The following is a 21,799-nucleotide window of genomic DNA, read 5'->3' as shown; positions in this document are numbered from 1 at the left end:
GTGTGTGTGTGTGTGTGTGTGTGTCTGTGTGTGTGTGTGTTTGGAAGGGGAAAGGCAGGGAATTGAGGTTAAGTGACTTGCCCAAGGTCAAACAGCTAGTAAGTGTTAAGTGTCTGATATTGGATTTGAACTCAGGTCCACTGGTGCTCTATTCACTGTACTACCTAACTGTCCCCTTAGTTGATTTTTAAAATCTTTTTTGAAATGCTCTAGATCAATATTGATTAGAGAAATGCAAATCAAAACAACTCTGAGGTGCCACATCACACCTATCAGATTGGCTAACATGACAAAACAGGAATATTAAATATGTTAAAGAAGATGTGGGAAAATTGGAATACTAATTCATTGTTGGTGGAGTGGTGAGCTGATCCAACCATCCTGCAGAGCAATTTGGAACTATGCCCAAAGGGGTATAAAAAAAAAACAACCTTTGACCCAGCAATACTACTTCTAAATCTGTATACCAAAGAAATCATAAAAATAGGAAAGTACCCACATGTACAAAAATATTTATAGTAGCTCTTTTTGTGGTAGCCAAGAATTGGAAGTTGAAGGGATGTCCATCAACTGGAGAATGGCTGAACAAGTTGTGGTACATGAATGTAATGGAATACTATTGTACTATAAGAAATGATGAGCATGTGGACTTCATAAAAACCTGGAAAGGCTTATAACAACTGATGAACCAGGAAATCATTGTACACAGTAACAGCCACATTGTGCAATGAATAACTTTCCTAGACTTGGCTCTTCTCAGCAATGTGAGGATCTAAGACAACTCTAAAAGACTCATGAGGCAAAATACTGTCCACATCCAGAGAAAGAACTGTGGATCTGAAAATAGATTGAAACATAACATTTACTCTCTTTTTCAGTTGTTTTTTTGTTTCTTCTTTCTCAAGGTTCCTCCCATTGCTCCTAATTCTACTTTACAACATGACAGATTGCATTACATTGCATTACAACATCAGATTGCATGCCATCCTGGGGAGGGGAAAACGGAAGGAGATAGAGAAAATTTAAAACTCAAAACCTTATGAAAGTGAATGTAGTGGGGTGGCCAGGTAGCACAGCGATTAAGAGCACCAGCCCCAGAGTCAGGATGACCTGGGATCAAATCCGGGCTCTGACACTTAGTACCCAGAAATAACTGGCCATGTAACCTTGAGCAAGTTACTTAACCCCAATTGCTTTATAAAAAAAAAAAGTGAATGTAGAATACTAAAAACAAATAAGAAAAGATGCAAACAAATCTTTTTTTGAGCTCTTCCATGGCTTGAGGCCAATGAATATTATTTTTAATGCTTTGGATATAGTAGTTTTGACTTTCTTTTTTTTCTGATTTCATGTTTTGAACTTCTCTGTTGTCAAAGTAACTTTCTGTTGTCAGGATTTTTTTTTTCTGTTTGCATATTTTCCTAGCTTATTTCCTGACTTTTAACTGTATGGTAAAATGGGACTCTTCTTCTGGAGTGAAAGGGGCACCATTCCAAGATTCAGGTTCTTTCTTCAGCTCTTTTCAGAGGTAATTCTGGAGCCCAGTAAGCTTTCAGTTCTTCCAAGGTGATATGATCTTGTGAAAAGTGTGTTTACTACTCTTCTGGCCTGTGCTTTGTTCTGTAAGTCACCACAATCACCCTTTATTCTGCCCACAACACTGTGACTGCAAGCTCTGCTGTATACACTTCTCCCAGCCCTGGGACTGAGACCTGGGGCTATGAGCCTGATCCAAATATGAGCAATGCAACAGAGTCTTGCCCCCAGTGGCAGCAGAAGGACCCCTGTAATCTTCTGACCAATTTTGTGATACCCTACTAGTTTGTGAGCTCAGAGGCCCAGAAACTACCACTGCAACCACTGCTCTAACTGATTTAGTTGTCCCCAAGGCCTACTGCTCATTTTCTGGGGCACAGCCTGCATTGGACGGCACTCCACTCTTACCATGATGCAACAGACTTTTCCTGCTGACCTTCTAAGTTGTCCTTTTCGGGGTTCTGCCTCTCTAGGATTTATTTTGAGCTATTATTAATGGTGTTTGGAGGGGCATGGTCAAGAGCTCAAGCGAGTCCTTGCCTTGTCTCTGCCATTTTGGCTCAGGTTTCCCTCAGTAGAATTTAATTAAGGTAAACTGAGGTTGAGAATTCTGAGCTTTACCAGTTTATTTCCAGGTCCTATTCATAATGTTGATCAAATGTCTACCTCATTTGAGCCAGTGACTCAAAGGAGGAGGTTCAATTCTTTTTTATAAGCATAGAACAAAAAACAGAACTAGCCAGTGAGGAAAATAATACACTGGATTATAGGCTTGGCAGCATCATGGGGGGGAGGAAATCCTTCCTGATTACATTAAGAAGAGCAGGCTAACTGTCAGGTGGGGCTACCAACCCCTTTCTCTGTCTTAAAGGAATGTGTGATTGATTTTGGGGATCCATCTGCATCCTGAGGCTATTGATAGTGGACCAGGGAAAACTGACTCTTAGATTTCTAGGAGGGAGATAGATCCCTCTTTAATTGTATAAGGACAGACCAGGATAGACAATACAGCTCTTAAAATTAGCTTCAGGACTTAAAGACAACAGTGGATATCTTGGTAATTTCCTAGGAGCTGAATGTGTGGCAGATACTTTTTCCCCCACATTAATTATAATTTTACTCAGAGGGAAGCTAAATTTTTGACTAACAGATGTTTTTTGAGTCTGCTTGCAAGGTTAGAGATAATGGAGCAGATGCCCTAATGTCCATCTGCATCCTTCAAGGATAGATTTCTTTGAGGCAAAAATAGAATAGTAATTAGTAGAACTAGATTTCTTTTGTTTAATCAGAATTTATTTATTTATTTTTAGTTTTCAACATAATTTCTACAAGATTTTGAGTTTCAAATTTTCTCTCTCTCTCCCCTACTGCCCTCACCCTCTTCCCTCTTATCCCCTTCTCCCTTACTTTCTTGTAGGGCAAGGTAGATTTCTATACCCCATTGCCTGTATATCTTATTACCCAGTTGCATGTAAAAACAATTTTTTTTTATATTTGTTTTCAAAAACTTTGAGTTCCATGTTCTCTCCCTTCATCCCCCTGCACAAACCCCCACTGAAAAGACAAGAAATTCAATATAGGTTATACATGTGTTGTTACGCAAAACATCTCCATAATGGTTATATTGTAAAAGGCTAACATTATTTCCCTCTATCCTATCCCATCCCCCATTTATTCTATTTTCTCCTTTGATCCTGTTCCTTTTCAAAAGTACTTACTTCTTAAATTATTATTTTTTCTTTTTGGAGAGGGAAAGGCAGGGCAATTAGGGTTAAGTGACTTGCCCAAGGTCACACGGCTAGTAAGTGTGTCAAGTGTCTGAGGTCGTATTTGAACTCAGGTCCTCCTGACTTCAGGGCTGGTGCTCTATTCACTGCACCACCTAGCCGCCCCAAAAGTGCTTACTTCTTAGAACTAGATTTCTAAACATAGGTCATTATAAGCCAGCTGAATTTCTGAACTAAGTTCAGAGACAAAGAATAATGACTTAGGCAGTTACAGGACAAAATCAACTAACTATAAATAAGATCAATAAAAATTATACAGGATCAATTTAATTTCTTACTAGCCTGCAGTATTTTTTTCTTTGACCTTGAAGTTCTGAGTTTTGACTATAATATTCCTGAGAGTTTACTCTTTTTTTTTTTTTGCTTTTTGGAGGGGACAAGGCAGGGCCGTTGGAGTTAAGTGACTTGCCTAAGGTCACACAGCTACCGTGTTTCCCTGATAATAAGACACTGTCTTATTATTTTTTTGGGCAGAAAAACACCAGAGGGCTTATTTTCAGGGGAGGGCTTATTTTAATGAACATTGACAGCAATTTTAATAAACAGGTAAATGTGAACAAAAAAATGTACCTTTATTCAATAATGATCATGTCATCTTCTTCAACAACATCGTCATAAGTGTTCATACCCTGAATTCCATCCTGGATGTCTTGCGCCTCCATTTCCTTCAGAAGAAGTGGACCCAATCTGTCATGTCCAGCAATATAGCTCTCTTTAAATGAATATGTCTTGTCCAGGTAACCTGCTCGTAGTGCCTTGGCGACACAGCTGTCAGTAATTTTATCCCATGACTTCTTCACCCAATTCATGATTTCTTGCAGACAGGGCTTCACAAAGTTTCCACGCTGATTTCTTTCCATTCTATTTTCAACGTAGTCATTGACTTCCATGCGCAAATGGTCCTTGAATGGCTTGTTTATTGCAATATCAAGGGTCTGGAGATAGGCAGTCATTCCTGCAGGAATCATTACTTAACCTATTCTTCTCTCTGCAAGGAAGTTCTTCATTTCTTTAGCGCGGTGAGTGCTGGCTGAATCCCAGACTATCAGACCTCTTTGGTTCCCTCGCATAACAAGTGGCAGCATTAAATCAACCCACTTTCTTATACTCAACAGTATAGCTCTTCCTTTTTGTACTCATGTCTGGGGGTCAAAACAGACAGAATAATAAAATTATGACCATCAGTCCTTTTCACTCCATCATGCCCCCTGAGTTCTTCTTTTTTCCTCCATCATGCCCTTTTTATCCTCCATCATGCCCCCTCACTCCCGCTTACATACCGGGTTTTTATGTTGTCCTGCCTCAGCTCTCCTCCGTGGCACTGCTCTCAATGGCACCAGCAAGCAAATCACTGGGGAAGAACAGGATGATGCGCTCACTGCTGCAGCTCTGATTGGATGCAGCTCGGAGCGCAGCGTGCGTTTCACGGGGGGGGCGGGACAGCACAGGGGATCACCTTCACTACAGTAGCAATCTCAATAGGGCTTATTTTCGGGGGAGGGCTTATTTTAGAGGAATCTTACACAGTAAGGGGAGGGCTTATTTTCAGGATAGGTCTTCTTATCAGGGAAACACGGTAGTAACCATTAAGTGTCTGAGGCCGGATTTGAACTCAGGTCCTTCTGACTCCAGGGCCAGTGCTCTCTCTATTCACTGTGCCACCTAACCACCCCATTTTTTTGCCTGATATTTCTTGTCTCTTATAGTTACAAGCTGCCATTTTCATTTTTCAGGGAGTTTTTTCTTACCTAAGTTTTTATGCCCCTCATACTACACTATTAATTCTCTTTCCAGTTCTTTCTTCCATAATTCATTTCTTCTCAGTTTTTCTTCTAATTTCATTTGTAAATTAAAAAACAAAACTCTATGGCTTCATCTCTTTCAGGAATTCTAATGGGATTTCTGAGCAAGCTGTGTTTTATTTTGAGGCTTCATTTAAGATTCTTTTGCTTGTCTGCTCCTGATTTTATATGTGATGTTATGACTGGGATCTGAGCACTTCTAGAGGGAAAGTCTGGGCTGATCCTGTTGCTGCTTTCCCTGGGTATTGAGTATAGTGTTATTGCAGGACATCAGGGACAAATCAGACTGGAGGCCTACATTTAGTGCTCTGAAAAAGATTTGATTCAGGGCAAAGTCTTATTTTTGTCCTCTACCTTTTTTGTCTGCCCTCTACAAATTCCTAACCTGGATTTTGGTCTGAACTTGTCATTCTATCATTCTAGACTTAGCCACTGTCAGACACCTAGAAACCACAATTAGTAAAGAGTGATAAGACTTTATGCTCTCTTTTCATCTGGAATGTATACCCTAGTTAATCCTTTGCAGGTTTCACACTGAGGACCTTGAAGGGCTACTGCTTGCTTCTGAATCTGCTCCTTCCTCAGGTATATAGCATAGGACTTGAAGCCACTCTCTAGCCTCCATAACACCTCTATGCATAGTCTTCTTTCCAAGTCCACCTGGATCTGAGACTTAGAACTGGGTCACAGGTGACAAAGCTGTCAGCTGGCACATTTTTTTACACTCTAGTCGCCCCAGTTTACTGTGAGTCCTCCTCTGGCTCCGATGTACAGCCTTTCCCTTGACACAGAACTTTTCTGTGTCCCTTAGATCCTGGCTATACTTCTGTTCCCCAGACCTCACCCTAGACTAGAAAAATGACTCGCGGTGACTTTTTCTCAGATTTCCCAGATTAAATCTGGTGCCTTTTCTAGGTCTGTTCAGAGGAAGATTATTTGGGAAGGGGAAGGGTAGAGCTTGATTTATTGCTTCCTGTTGCTTTATCATCTCAGCTTGGCCTCCTTTACAAATTGTACTTAAATTGTTTTTTCCTATCAAAAGCATCTTTATACATTTATCATTGTCATTTATATTTACACTTAGGATAGTGATCACTATGTGGTCAAGGAATAGGGAGGTCCTTGTGATCTTGTGGTCACACACCCATACTACTTCAAAAAACAAGCCAACATCAAAGAGAAAAAAAATGCCAAATTTATTGCTTTATGTCAATTGGGATTTCCTGGACAGAGAGTCACAAGTTCTTGGAATCCCTAAAGGATCTGAGAGCAATTAAGGTCCTGGTCAGTTATAAGGCCATGGACCAGTGGTGGGGAACCTATGGTCTTGATGCCAATGTTTACAGAACAAATCCTTTTATTAAAGGGATTTGTTCTGTGAAATTTGGATTCAGATAAAGGGCAGCACTGGAGGACCTAGAGAGCCACATGTGGCCTTGAGGCTATAGGTTCCCCACCCCTTCATGACATGGACTATTTGTGCCTGACCTGTGGTAGAACCTTCCCAGTTCATAATAGTCTGATCATCTACTGTGGGACACACTGTACCTTGACTCTAACATAGTGATGCTATTTTGGTCCTCTTAGAGAATGAAGGACAACAACCAGTCTTAAGCTTAATCTGTTACCCAGTGTTAAGGGGATATGTAAAGAAAATGTCCCTGTCACTGTATCACTAAGTTGGCTGAATCTCCCTTTATTCCAGAGCATACTTGATCACTTTTAGAATCACAAGTAGTTTATTGACTTATTCCCTTAATAGCTAGGTTTAAAATAGCTATTAAATGAAGGGCCTGTGTTATCATACCTTAAAATTTACATATACGACATACAAATCCAGACATGAACAGAAGGATGTACAAATACCTCTTAATGTGTTTGTCAGACTTGGCAGTCCTCTTAAGTAGTCAGATTATGAGCCTAAATGAGACAGTAAGACTGGGAAGTGTTGATAAAAAAAAACAAATAAAGAAAACCTGCTTACAATTAAAAGTTCCCTTAATTTTATTTAATTAGCCTTGGAATTCTTTCTAAGAGGAATTGTCTTAGCCCTTAATGGCTTGTATTAGGCATTGTAATTTGAGTCCATAGGTGCCAACTATTGGAGGGGGAAAAATCTATCATTATTGTATTCTGTATTGTAGGCTTAGGACTACCAGAATTTTTAAAATTAATTTATTATTGTTCCAAATTTAAGAATTGATCTGGTTGAGAGAAATATCCAAGCTGACATTCTTCTTATGCTCTTAACTAATATTTCTAAAAGGGCATGGGGATGATGATGAAGATGGGGCTTTTCTTGTTTCTGTGCTTATTTTGAAATTATAAGGTATGTGCTACCCAGGTAAGATGTGTTCTAAACATATAGACAGATGGCTCGACAGGGAGGTATTGATGAGGCGAGCAGGTTCCATACCGTGATTTCTGCCTTGAGGGTAACAGGAGAATAGTCATAAGGCTGGCCCTTTCTTCTCTGAGAGGATAATTATATCTATCTGACCTCTGAAGGTTCAGAACCAAAAATCCACTGGCTTCACTGGTCTTTATGCCTTAAAGTGTAGTTTATAACGTATACTCATAGGCTTATTCCCTCCCCATCAAATACAGGTTGTATATAAGAATACCACAAATAGAGATACAAGCAGATAGCCAACGACACACGAAACACAAATCAGAGAAATTGTATGGATTAGAACAGACCAAAAAATATAGTGAATGAGCTTTTTCTTTCTGCATGGAAGAAACCTCAGCTTTAGGAAGAAAGATTCCATCATCTCACCAAGGAGAAATTACCTGAAGTTTCTAGGGAGGCAAGCATGCAATCAGAGATTTTTTGAGAAGGTAACTTACCCAACATATCTGTAAGAGAGCCTTCTTCCTCCCTGGAACTCCATCCCTCACAAAGTCATGCAGTATTGTAGTAGTACTCTCACCACCAAATAACATAGTGTCATGCAAAAATAGTCCAGATAGCTACAAATCTAGGTTACGTTGTTTTATCTTTAGGCTTTGTGAAATATCTACAAACAGTTTAACTAACATTTGTTGAATGCCAGTAATTACTGTTTGCCATAATATAACTTTTGACTTTCAAGATAATAAAACCATAATGAAGCAAGATAAAATGTCATATAGCAACATATTTAATTAGTCCATAATAGATATTTTTATTATATATTCTTTATACAAACCCAAGAAGATTTCCATTTGGGAAATATTTCACATGCGAATTTTTAAAATTCTCATTTATTATATGACAGCATTTTAGATAACAATTTTAGAGGTGAGTAGGTTATATAAATAAATAGAAAATATGAATAAAATAAACCAAATAATTTCAGAAATAGAGAAGCACTATTTGTTTGCTACTTTGCAAATGGGAAATTTGGTTAAAATAAAAAAAGCTTGCTAAAATTCATGTTTGCCTTTAAAAATTTACTTTCTATGATAAATGCCGGAGAGGGTGTGGAAAAATTGGAACACTAATACATTGCTGGTGGAGTTGTGAACTGATCTAACCATTCTGGAGAGCAATCTGGAACTATGCCCGCAGGCCTATAAGTAATTTCATATCCTTTGACCCAGCAATACGCCTTCTAGGGTTGTATCTCAAAGGGATCATAGAAGTGGGAGGAAGACCCATATGTACAAAAATATTTATAGCAGCTCTTTTTGTGGTGGCAAAGAATTGGAAATTAAGGGGATGCCCATCAATTGGGGAATGGCTAAACAAGTTATGGTATATGAATGTAATGGAATACTATTGCGCCATAAGAAACAAAGAGCAGATGGACTTCATATCTACCTGGAGAGGCTTATATGAACTGATGTTGAGTGAGAAGAGCAGAACCAGGAAAAATTTTTACACAGTTACAGATACAACATATGTGTGATGACCAACTTTGATAGACCAGACTCTTCTCAGAAATTCAGGGCTATAAGTCAACTCCAAAAGACTCATGATGGAGAGAGATGTCTACATTCAGAGAAAGAACTAGAAAGAACAGAGTTTGAATGCTGATTGAAGCAAATTACCTGCTTTCTTTCTTTTTCTTGTTTGGTTTGGTTTCCTCTTCCCCACTGTTCATCCCTTCTGATACAATCCTTTATAACCTGACCAATGTCTAATGTGAAATTATCTGCAGATCCTATACCTGATTGTATGCCTCCATGGGGTGGAGGGGAGAAGGGAGGGGAAGAAAAATCTTGAAACTGAAAGAGCTGGGGAACTGAATCTTGTAAACTCAAAGTAAATGAACAAATTAATAAAGACCAATAAATAAATAAACAGAAAAAATTTACTTTCTAAACATTTCCATCTTCTAAATAATCAATAAGAACTTAAACAATAAACAGACTACAACTTGAATACTTTTTTTTCTTGCAACTAAGAACTCATTCTACCTATGAGATAAAAATTTAATATCTATACAACTCAAAGGAGAGTACAATCACAAGAAAATGTTATATAAACTTTTTATATGATTTCAGATTTTTATTCAGTTTATATTTTGTAAGTATTTATATTTTTGTAAGAATTTTTCCATTAAACTTTAAATGTTAAATTGATTGGTGTATAATTAGGCAAACTCATAATAATAGCTTTGATTTTATCTTCATTAGTGGTAAGTTCACCCTTTTCATTTTTATATTAGTAATTTGATTTATCTCTCTTTTTAAAAATCATATTAATCAATGGTTTATCTATTTTATTGTTTTTTTTAAATAAAACCAGCTCACATTTTTATTAATTGAATGGTTTTCTTACATTCAATTTTATTACTCATCTTCAGTTTTTAAGATTTGGGGATTTATAATTTGCTCTTTTTCTAGTTTTTTAAAAATTGCACAGTCAGTTTATTGGTCTTTTTCTTTATTTTTGTAAGCATTTAGAGATATAAATTTTTTTCTCACTACTGTTTTTGCTGAATCTCATAAGTTTTGGTATGTTGTCTGAGTAATTGTCATTCTCTTTGATAAAATTATTTATTGTCTCTAATTTGTTATTTAACCCATTCATTCTTTAAAATAGGTTCTTTAATCTTTAATTTTTAATGTGTTTTCTTGATTCTGTACTAAATATAATTTTATTACATTAAAATCCAAAAAGGATGAATGATATTTTTTACTTTTTTGCATTTAACTGTAATGTTTTTATACCCTAATATGTGGTCAATTTTTGTAAAGTACCATGTACCACTCAGAAAAAGCTATATTCCTTTCCATTCCCACTCATTTCTCTCCAGATCCATATTAATATTGTTTTAGACTTTTTAAAATAACTAAACAACATAAGGTTGAAATTTTGCTATAGTATAGGAAATGATAAATTGGTGGACTTGGAACTTATGAAGGAAGATATTATCCACCCTCAGAGAAACAGATGACAAACAAGCATAGTACAGTCTTACATAGATGAATATGAATATATGTCTGTATATGAGCATGATTATAAATATCTAAGTATATGTATGTGAATGTAAGTGCATATATGTATATGTGGATATATATGTGTGTATGTATATGTATTTCTCTGTGTGTATGTGTGTGTATTATATCTGCACTTAATTGTAGCTTTTGGGGTGGGAGGAAAGAAAAAGAAAAAAGAACAAAGTAAAAAGTAGACAGCAAAGAACAAAAGAAAACTTACAAGAAAGCAAAGGTGGACAGCGGTGAACACAATGTGTAATATTTATTATATAGGCTTTTTTTTTTGCTTTTTGGGGGGCAATTGGGGTTAAGTAACTTGCCCAAGGTTACATGGCTAGTCTTTTTGTGTGGGTGTTAAGTGTCTGAGGCCAGAACAGAACTCAGGTCCTCCTGACTTCAGGGCCAGTGCTTTACTCACTGTGCCACCTAGCCACCCCTATATAGGCTTTCTTAAAATGGAAATTTTCTGCTGTGCTCATGGCAGTGCTTTTTCTCTTGTCTTATTTTTATTTATGTTTATAATATGTTTCTTTTTCTTTTCTTATTGTCTAAGTTTTAGTATTTAAATTTAAAATGAATTCATTTCAAAACTCTCTCTAGGTTTATATCATTTCTTGCTTAAAATTCTATTCATCTCCTTGACTTCCTATTTTTTGATTTAATTTAGCTTGTTCTGGGGTGGCTAGGTGGCACAGTAAACAAAGCACTGGTCCTGGAGTCAGGAAGACCTCAGTTCAAATCCAGCTTCAGACACTTAACATTTACTAGGTGTGTGACCTTGGGCAAGTCACTTAACCCCAATTGCCCTCCAAAAAAATAAAATAAAATTTAGCTAGTTCTGAGAGGGAAAGGTTGAAGTACCTCACAATTATTGTTTTGCTATATCTTTCCATCTGTAATTCATTTAGCTTTTTCTTTAGAGATTTGAATGCTGTAATACACCCTCCACACTGAAAGCCAAGACTTACTAAAAGTCAAATAATTGGCTGGGGAAATGAGCAAACAGCAGGGAAAAATCAAACTATAGAATCTTACATTGGTGACAAGGAAAATCAAACATAGAACCAGAAGAAGAGAACAAAGTCAAAGCTCTTACATCCAAAACCTCCAAGAAAAACATGAATTGGTCACAGGCCATGGAAGAGCTCAAAAAGGATTTTGAAAATCAAGTAAGAGAAGTGGAGGAAAAATTGGGAAGACAAATGAGAGTGATGATGCAAGAAAATCATGGAAAATGAGTCAACAGCTTGCTAAAGAAGACCCAAAAAATTACTGAAGAAAATAACATCTTAAAAAATAAACTAACCCAAATGGCAAGAGTTCCAAAAAGTCAAAGAGTCAATGATGCCTTAAAAAGTAGACTTGGCCAAATGGAAAAGTAGGTCCAAACGCTCACTTTTACAATGGAGAGGAATAAGAAAATGATGCCTTAAACATCAGAATAAAGCAAATGGAAGGTAGTGACTTTATGAGAAATCAAAAAATTTTAACATAGAACCAAAAGAATGAAAAAAATAGAAGACAACATAAAATATCTTATTTTATTTCTTTTTTGCTCTGCTTTACAAAACTGCCCCCAGGGCTTTTTGTTTGTTGATTCAGTGTTTTTAGGTTTGTTTGTTTTCAAGGCAATCAGGGTTAAATGAACTTGCCCAGGGTCACACAGCTAGTAAGTGTCAAGTTTCTGAGGTTGGATTTGAACTCAGGTCCTGCTGAATTCAGGGATGATGCTCAACCCACTGTGCCACCTAGCTGTCCCTCTTATTTGATTTCCAAAGTCCTTTCTAAGTTTTTCCAAAAACTCTTTTTGGTCTTGTGACCATTTTACTTTTTTCTTTGAAATAGAAGTTATCTTCTTCTGAGTTTGAACTCAGATCATCTCAGTCACCACAATAGCTATCTATGGTTGGGTCCTTTCTTGTTTGCTTACTCATTTTTCTTTTGCTTTTTGGAGGGCAATTGGGGTTAAGTGACTTGCCCAAGGTCACACAGCTAGTAAGTGTTAAGTGTCTGAGGCTGGATTTGAACTCAGGTCCTCCTGACTCCAGGGCCAATGCTCTGTTCACTGTGCCACCTAGCCATCCCTTACTCATTTTTAAGTGCTTATTTTTTGTCTGTTAACTTTGTGTTAGAATCTGGCTCTCATCTCAAGATATAGAGAATAATGTCTCAGACTGTAGGTTTTCATGTTGTTGTTTTCCGAGCTCTATCCAGGGTACTGATCTATCACAAGGTGATTGGTAATACCAAAGTTTGCCAAAAGGCAAAGAAGGATGAAGATTAATATAAGGCCGTTAGTTTGGCACTTAAAAGATCACTGCTAACTTGGGAGAGAGCAGTTTCAGTTGAATGATGAGGTGAGAAGTCGGTCTGCAGAGAGTTAAGAGGAGAATGAGAGGAAAAGAAATAGAAGAATTGATCAGAGATGGCTTTTGGAAAGAGTTTAGTTTCAATTTTATATAATTAAATTTTTCCATTTTGTCTTTTATTATCATTCCTATCTCTTATTGGGTCAAGAACTCTCATAATCATAGCTGTGAAAGCACTTCTTCCTTTTTAAAATTTGTGACAAGTACTTTTATATTTAAGTCATTTAGTACTTATATTGGCATATGGTGTGAAATGTTGGTCAGAATCTAATTTCTGCTAGACTGCTTCCTAGTTTTTCCAGAAGTTTTGTTAAATAAGAAGCCCTTATATAAGTAGTTGCTGCCTTTGAATTTATCAAATATGATACTGCTATGCTTGAGTTCTTCTAGGTCTTATTTACTGTATTTAATCCATTAAGAATTTTTTTTCCAAATTTTAAAGTTTGGGCTTTGTTTTCTTATCCATTCCACCATTCTCTTTTGCTTTACTGTCTTGTTTAGCCTATTCACACTTAAATTTAATATTATTAGACATATGTTTGCCTCTATTTGTTTCTTTTGTAGATTTTTATCCCTTTCTTCCATTGTCAGTGTTTTGTCTCTGTGATTTCTTTTACTTACATTAATTTTATGCCGATTTGTTCCTATAGCTTCTGTCCATTCTTGTTTTTGCCTGCCATTATTCAAGTTCTTTGAATTTGCTTTGATTTTTAATTTCTCTTTCCATCCATCCATTTGTTTATTTATTAATTGATCTATTCATTTTGTTATTTGATTGTCTGTCCTTCCTTCCTTCCTTTTTCTGTGACCTTTCCCCAAAAAATTTCTATTTCTTTTACCCTCCTTATTCTTTTCTCTTAGAGTATAAATTTTATTACCCAAATTAATGGGCTGTGTGATAAAAAGCAATATCCATCTGGGTTACTGCTATGTAGACCAGGCCACCTTTGTTGTGCTTTATCCCAATTTTTTATTATTTATGCTGCTCAAGATTCACTTTGTGGTGTTATTTTAAATTGTGGAGGGATTTGGGAGAGCCAGGTAGTTTCCTGCCTTATTCCACCACTTTCCCAGAATCCTTTCCTTTACTTGTGTTACTTTGGTAAATCACTTAACCTCTCAATATCTGTCTTCCCTGTTGGTCAAATAAGTGGTTTGGACTAGATGACTTATAAAGTTCCTTTTTAATCTCTAAATCTATGATCTCATGATAACGATATAGTTGCTACTTTAATATTTGGTATATCACAAGTATAACAATAAGACCTATGTTTCTTATTTAGAAAGTTCAGCTCTACATGATAGTTGGTAGATGAAAGCAATAATGGAAAGAGAAAGGGGGGTGGAACCAAGATGGTGGTGTAGCACTAATAGGTATGACCAAATTTTCCTCTACAATATCTTCTATGTAAATGTAGAAAATGTATCACAATGAGTATCAATTGGGAAATCCAAGAAAAAAATAACCTCAATGACTCGTTTTTCTAGCTCAAGTTGGCATACAGAGGTGATAGAGAGGTTTGTAGGTACTGGGAACTGTCTGGATAGGAATGATAACATGAAGCATTTCAGGCTATGCAGCTGCATAAGATGAAGTTCCAGATCCAACACAGACATTATGCCTAATACAGGAATGGATGCCACTGCCCAGTTGCCTGTCACAGACTGAAGAAGAAACCTGTGCTCAGAGGTGGAATTCTAATGTTGGGCAATGGTCATGAACACTACCTCAGTAATATGCCGCACAAGGAGCAAGTTCAGAAGCAAGCAGCATCAGTGTGAGCTCAGTTCTGGCCTCTAGCCTAGCAGTAATAAGTAGAGAAGGAATTTCAGACCAGAGGAAAGCCTGTAGTTTTGTTACTCTGAACTAGTAGAGCTTTCCAGATGTCAATGGATGAGTGAATTTCCCACAATGTTGATTCATGGTTTTGGTGAATTGTTTTATTTTCCTTTGTGTTGAATCATAAAATTGTAAGATCTTGTAACAAACAAACACAGTTGTTAGATGAATCTGAGAAGCTATGTTATCAAGCTATGAAATTCAAGTAGCAGTAAAATGTGTTTTTACACTGAAAGTGTCAAGATATAATATGCTTTTACTGGGACTGTCTCCTAATTATTTCTTTTTTTTTTTTTATTTTTTTTTGGAGGGCAATTGGGGTTAAGTGACTTGCCCAAGGTCCTAATTATTTCTTATGTAAGCACAATACCTTGTAGATATCTTGGATTTTCAAAAATTATCCTCATATTATTGTTCATTTAGTATCTAAAATCTGTCATGAAGTTTACAACCCAACTAAGTTAATACACTGTTTAAGCTGTTTGATTTGATCCATTGCTAACATTTTTTTTTCCTGTTTATTGGGGGGTTGGCATTTAGGCCCTACATGTCTCTTGGAACACTTCGGGATCAAGTTATTTACCCCGACTCCGTAGAAGATATGCATGAGAAAGGATATAATGACCAAGACCTAGAATGTATTCTCCACAAAGTCCATCTCTATCACATTGTTCAGAGAGAAGGAGGTAAATATTTTTTCTCACTGGAAAATTGCATTACTGTCATCCTTATGATATCCTCATAATGTGAAAATTTCGGATACTGTTCCCTTTTTTTTTCTTTTTTCTTTTTGGAGGGGGGAAGGCAGGGCAATTGGGGTTAAGTGATTTGCCCAAGGTCACATGACTAGTAAGTATTAAGTGTCTGAGGCAGGATTTGAACTCAGGTCCACCCAACTTCAGGGCTGGTGTTGTATTCACTGCACCACCTAGCCACCACCCCCCCTTTTTTTTTTAAGGAAAGTTGTACCCTTGACTGATTAGGAAAAGTAGGCTATATCAAGTATCTGTCAGGTTCTTCTGCTCGAGTCAGAATCAGAGATTCAGAGATAGAATGAACTTCATAAATTGTGCTCTAGACCTCATCTGTCTCTTTCATCAGATATTTCCCCCACCTTAAGTCATCCCATCTCTCTCTTTATTCAGGAATCTCTTGGAATCTACTAAACTCTTCCCTTATTGGCAATGCCAGGTATCTCACATCCTTTTTTTATTATTAAATTATTTTATTTACTTTTAATTTACAACATTCAGTTCCATAATCCCTTAAATTCCAAATTGATTCTCACATTCTTAAAAGCAACAACACACACATGAATCTGAACCTATCACTCCCTCAAGCTATTATATATCTCTCTTCCCTTTAACTGTCATAATCCTAGAAAAAAATTGTCTATATTCATTGTCTCCATTTCCTACATCACTCAGTTCTTGCAATCTGGCTTCTGACTTTGTCATTTAACTGCAATTGCTCTCTTAAGGGTCACCAAACATCTCTTTATTGTTGAATCCTGAAGCCTTTTCTCAGTTCTCACCCTTGTTGACCTTTCTGTACCATTTGGCACTGTAAGCTATCCTGACTTTCTCTCCACTTGTCTGCTGCTACTTCTCAGTTTCCTTTGTTGAATCACTGTACATGAGGTATTCTTAAGTATGGGTGTTCCCAAAACTGTTTCCTAGACCTTCTTTTCTTCTCTCTCTACACTGGCTTTTGGTAATCCCATAAATTAAGTTAAAATCTTTATGAAAATGACTCATATTTATATATTATATAAATACATGTCATATATTAGTATATTTCTATAGTAGATATAATTTATTTTTAATGTATAATTCGTAATATATGTATTATATTACATTACATTTTATTAGTATATTTACATGTGGAGTCAGCTAGGTTAGAGAGCACATTGGACCTGGAACTAGGAAGACCTGACTTCAAATCTAGATTTGGATATTTATGAGATATATAATCCTAGCCAAGTTGCTTAACCTTTCTCAGCCACAATTTTACCTGTCTCATAAGGTTGTTGTGAGGATAAAATAATATTTATAATGTGTTTTCCAAACTTTGAGGAGTTGTGCAAAATCTTATTATCATCAACATCTTTAGTAATTATTATTATTATGCAATATCTGTCCTGAGATCCATTCTCATGCAGACAGGTGGTCATTGGATGTTTTAAATTGGGTATCCCATAAACATCTCAAAATCAGAACATCCCAAACAAACCTTTTTCTCCACACCCATCCCTCTTCCAAACTTCCCTAGTCACCTTAGGGACATTCTCATTCTTCACTCTCAGTCATTTCTCCCATCTAATCAATTGTCACATCTTCTGGATTCTACCTCTATAATATTTCCCAAATTGGTCCCCTTCTCTCCATTCACAAGGAAACCATCTTAGTTCAGGCCTTCCTCACCTCTTGCATAAACTGTGGCTATAGCCTCCAACTGGCTTCCCTGCATTTAGCTCCTCACTTCTCCAGTCTATCCTCCACATAGCCAGCAAATTCATTTTCCTAAAGGAGAGTTTTGATCCACGTCACTCCCCTTATTTCAAAAACTCCCGTGGGTCTCTATTGTCTCTAGGATCCTTGTGTAATATGCATTTCAACCAAATGGGCTGCTTTATTGTCCCTTTTGCACATTGCATGTCTCATCTTTGTGCATTTCCACAGACTCTGTCCCTCCACCTATCCTCAAAACTTTTGTGGTATGAATTCTCTTCTCTCAGAAGTCATAGCCTTCTTCAAAGTTCAGCTTAAACTTTACCTCCTACAAGGAATCTTTCCTCATCCCACAGTGTTTGCAGTGTTTCCTTTGCTCCCTTCCCTGGAATTAATTTTATTTGTTTTATCACACACACACACACACACACGAATGTGCTGAAGGCAACTTGTATTTAATGGCTTATGTGAGTCAATTCTTTGTAAGTTGGCAAAAATTACAAATCAGGCCTTAATATATTGTTTTGATGATTGTCTAGGCTTAAAAGAGTGATAAAGAAAATGATAATAGTGCAGACTGCACTTGAAAGTGTGTTGCATTTTTTCAGAGACAAGGTTGTTAAATATTTACCAGCATACTTTCTTCCATCTTCTACCTCTCACCCAAAGGGTGAGATTCCCAGAGGGTGGCTATTACTGCTACCGTGTTTCCCCGATAATAAGACCTATCCCGAAAATAAGCCCTCCCCTTACTGTGTAAGATTCCTCTAAAATAAGCCCTCCCCCGAAAATAAGCCCTATTGAGATTGCTACTGTAGTGAAGGTGATCCCCTGCGCTACACACTACATTACGGTACCCCCTGTATGCACCGCCCCCCCCCCCAGGTGAAACACACGCTGCGCTCCGAGCTGCATCCAATCAGAGCTGCAGCAGTGAGCGCGTCATCCTGTTCTTCCCCAGTGATTTGCTTGCTGGCGCCATTGAGAGCAGTGCCACGGAGGAGAGCTGAGGCAGGACAACATAAGCCCTCCCCTGAAAATAAGCCCTCTGGTGTTTTTCTTTCCAAAAAAATTAATAAGACTGTCTTATTATCGGGGAAACACGGTATTACTTTTCTCAGTATTCCAGGGGTAAACCTGAAGGACTAGGTTTCTGCTATTTATTCACAAGCCCACACTAATGTACTTTTCTTTAATAATCATCTAGACTTAATTATCTTTTGGCCACAAATATATACTAAGATGGTATAGCAGGAAGATTAAATTTTTTTTAAATCCCCCCCACCCCAGAAGTCTGGGGGAGTGTGCTCATACAAATGTATACAGGGTATAGGAAGAAAATGAATACAAATTTAAAGTACCAAGATACTGAGACACACATGCAGAGAACAAATGTCTCTGCAAGGTCACAACTTCTTATTGAAAGTTCTTTTCTCTCTATAGTCCTCATACAAGTCCTTAAATTTAATTCTCTCTTGGTTTCTGAGTGTTGATGACTTTGTAGAGTCTACAATTTTCTCTGCCACAAGGGGATACATTCCCTGAATCTGTCTTCCACTACTATCCTCCAGAGTGGATGCACAGTCTGTTACTAGTCTAATCTCTCTGATAACTTGGTCATTATTGTGGGGAAGGAGAGAGGGAGGGAGGAAGAGAGAGAAAGAGAGACAGAGACAGAGACAGAGAGAGACAGAGACAGAGAGAGAGGCAGAGAGATATACCAGTATGTCTATTTCCCACATCCCCTTCAGCATTTGTTATTTTCCTTTTCTGTCATTTTAGGCAATGGGATCAGTTGGAGGTGGTATCACAGAGTTTTAATCTGCATGTCTCCAATTGTTAGTGATTTAGAGCATTTTTATATCATTATTGATAGCTTTGTGTCATTCAAAAGTTTGATAGATAATTTCCGGGTAATTTAACTTTTTTGTTAATAATACTAGCATTTTAAATAAAGGGTCAGTGACACTCTCAAATGCCAAAGACCCTCATGGCAGTGGGATCATGGTTTATATGCCCTTGGAAGAGGAGTGTTCCTGAGGGTGGCAATCAACTCTGATTGCTTAGCAATTAAGGAGAGGTGGCTTTTAAAAAGAGAAGTGAGCTCATTTCAATGAGGGGCTGAAAATGTCATCACGCCACTCTTAGATAGAGGCACTATCTATACCCAGAACACCCCCAGGCTTGGGTGATCTAGACAGAGAATCTATATCCCCCACCTAAGCCCAAACTAGTTGGGTGTAGTTGTAATACCCAGAATGAAGACAATGTTAATCCTATCTTCCATCAGTCCTGTGCTTGAGATATCGGACAAGGAAATAGGACAGGGGAAAAAAAGCTGCAGTCTTCCCAATTTTAATAATTGGCTATTAATTTGAGAAAGAAATAATCATTTCTCTCAGCTTTAGTTTCTTCCTCTGAAAACTGCCTGTTCATATCCTTTGACCATTTATCAATTGGGGAATAGCTCTTGTTTTTATAAATTTGAGAAATGAGACCTTTATCAGAGAAACTTGCTGTAAGTTCACCCCTCCCTTTCACTTTCCTTCTTTTCTTTTAATTTTGGTTATATTGGTTTTGTTTATGCAAAAACTTTTTTTTAATTTTATGTAATCAAAATTATCTATTTTACTTCTTGTGAACTTCTTTCACTTGTATGTTCATGTACCTATCCATAGTTCTGACAAGTAATTTTTCCATGCTTCCCTAATTTCTCATGATGTCATCCTTTATGTCTAAATTATATACTTGTTTTAAAAATAATATTTTATTCTTTCCCAATTACATGTAAAGGCAATTTTTAACATTCACTTAAAAAAATTTTGAGTTTCAAATTCTCTCTCCTTCCCGTCACCCCTCTATGAAACATAAGCGATTTTATATAAGTTAGACATGGTGCACTCATGCAAAACATATTTTGATATTAGTCGTGTTGTGAAAGAAGATACAGACCCCCCCCAAAAAAAGAAGCCATAAAAAAGTGAAAAGTAGTATGCTTTAATCTGTATTCAGACTTCACTAGCTCTTTCTCTGGATGTAGATAGCATTTTTCATCATGAGTCCTTTGGAATTGTTTTGGATTATTTTATTGTTGAGAATAGTTGAGTCATTCACAGTTAATCATTGTACAATATTACTGTTAAAAATGTACAATATTCTCTTGGTTATGCTCATTTCACTTTGCATCAGTTTGTGTAAATCTTTTCAGGTTTTTCTGAAATCCACCTGTTCATCATTTCTTACAGCACAATAGTATTACATTACAGTCATATAGCATAACTTGTTCAGCCATGCCCCAGTTGATGGACATCCCCTCAATGTCTAATTCACAAAAAGAGCTGCTATAAACATTTTTGTATAAATAGGTCTCTCCCCCCCTTCCTTTTTATTTTATTTTTTATTTTTTTTCCTTTTTTGGAGAGCAATTGGGGTTAAATAACTTGCCCAAGGTTACACAGCTAGTTTTTTTGTGTGGGTGTTAAGTGTCTGAGGCCAGAACCGAACTTGGGTCCTCCTGACTCCAGGGCCAGCGCTTTACTCACTGTACCGCCTAGCTGCCTCCCCCCTGCTGCTTCCTTTTTAAAAAATCTCTTTGGGATACAGATCCAGTAGTAGTATTGCTGGATTGAAGAGTATGCACAGATTTGTAGCTCTTTTGTCATAGTTTCAGTTGCTCCCTAGAATGGTTGGATTAGTTCACAATTCCACCCACAGTGCTTTAGTGTTCCAATTTTCCCACATTTTTTCCAACACTTATAGTCTTACTTTTGTGTCATATTAGCCAATCTAATAGGTATGAGGTGGTTATGTACCCATTTTGACCTTATCTTGGTATACAGTGTGAGATGATGGCCCATGCCTATTTTCTACCAGACTACTTTCTACCATTCTCAAGAAGTTTTTGTGAAATATTGAGTTCTTGCTATAAAAGTTTGAACCTTTGGGTTTGACATACGCTGTTATTGTACTCATTTCCTCTTTTATATTTATACCTAATCTATTCCATTGATCAATAACTTTATTTCTTATCCTATACCAAATTGATTTGATGAGTACCACTTTGTAACATAGTTTGAGATTTGATACTAATAGGCCCCCTTCCTTCACATTTTTTTTCACTTGATTTCCTCGGTATTTTTTACCTTTTGTTCTTCCAGATGAATTTTATTTTTTTTCTAGCTTTACAAAGTAATTCTTTGGTGGTTTGATTGGTTTGGCATTTAATTTAGGTAATATTGTCATTTTTATTATATTGGTTCAACCTACCCATGAGTTTCTAATATTTCTTCAACTATTTACATCTATTTTTATTTAAGTGAAAGGTGTTTCATAATTGTGTTAATATAACTTTTTATGTCTCATATATCTATTATATGTCTCAGCAAGTAAACTCCCAAATATTTTTTTTACCATCTGAGGTTATTTTAAATTGAATTTCTATTTCTATCTCTTCCTACTGGGTTTTGTTGGTAATATTTAGAAATGTTAATGATTTTTATGGGTTTATTTTATATCCTGCAATTTTGCTAAAGTTGTTAATTTCTTTGACTATTTTTTTTCTGTTGACTCTTTAAGGTCCCTAAGT

General features: G+C 36.7%; 1 protein-coding gene across 3 annotated transcripts in view; it reads left to right on the top strand.

Moving 5' to 3' along the window:
• ABCD2 (ATP binding cassette subfamily D member 2) overlaps window positions 1–21,799 on the top strand; it is a 117,278-nt gene that overhangs the window by 55,928 nt on the left and 39,551 nt on the right. For all 3 annotated transcript variants that reach the window (XM_069094227.1, XM_069094225.1, XM_069094226.1), the window contains exon 7: window positions 15,305–15,450. In XM_069094227.1, the coding sequence (XP_068950328.1) occupies window positions 15,305–15,450 (146 nt within the window). The remainder of the gene's footprint in view (window positions 1–15,304; window positions 15,451–21,799) is intronic.

The sequence above is a fragment of the Petaurus breviceps genome, unplaced genomic scaffold, assembly GCF_028583685.1.
Source record: "Petaurus breviceps papuanus isolate PSGF00001 unplaced genomic scaffold, PetGlider_PUasm1.0 216, whole genome shotgun sequence".
Taxonomy (NCBI): Eukaryota; Metazoa; Chordata; class Mammalia; order Diprotodontia; family Petauridae; genus Petaurus; species Petaurus breviceps.
The sequence above is the reverse complement of the archived record's forward strand: the minus strand, read 5'-3'. Positions and strand labels throughout refer to the sequence as shown.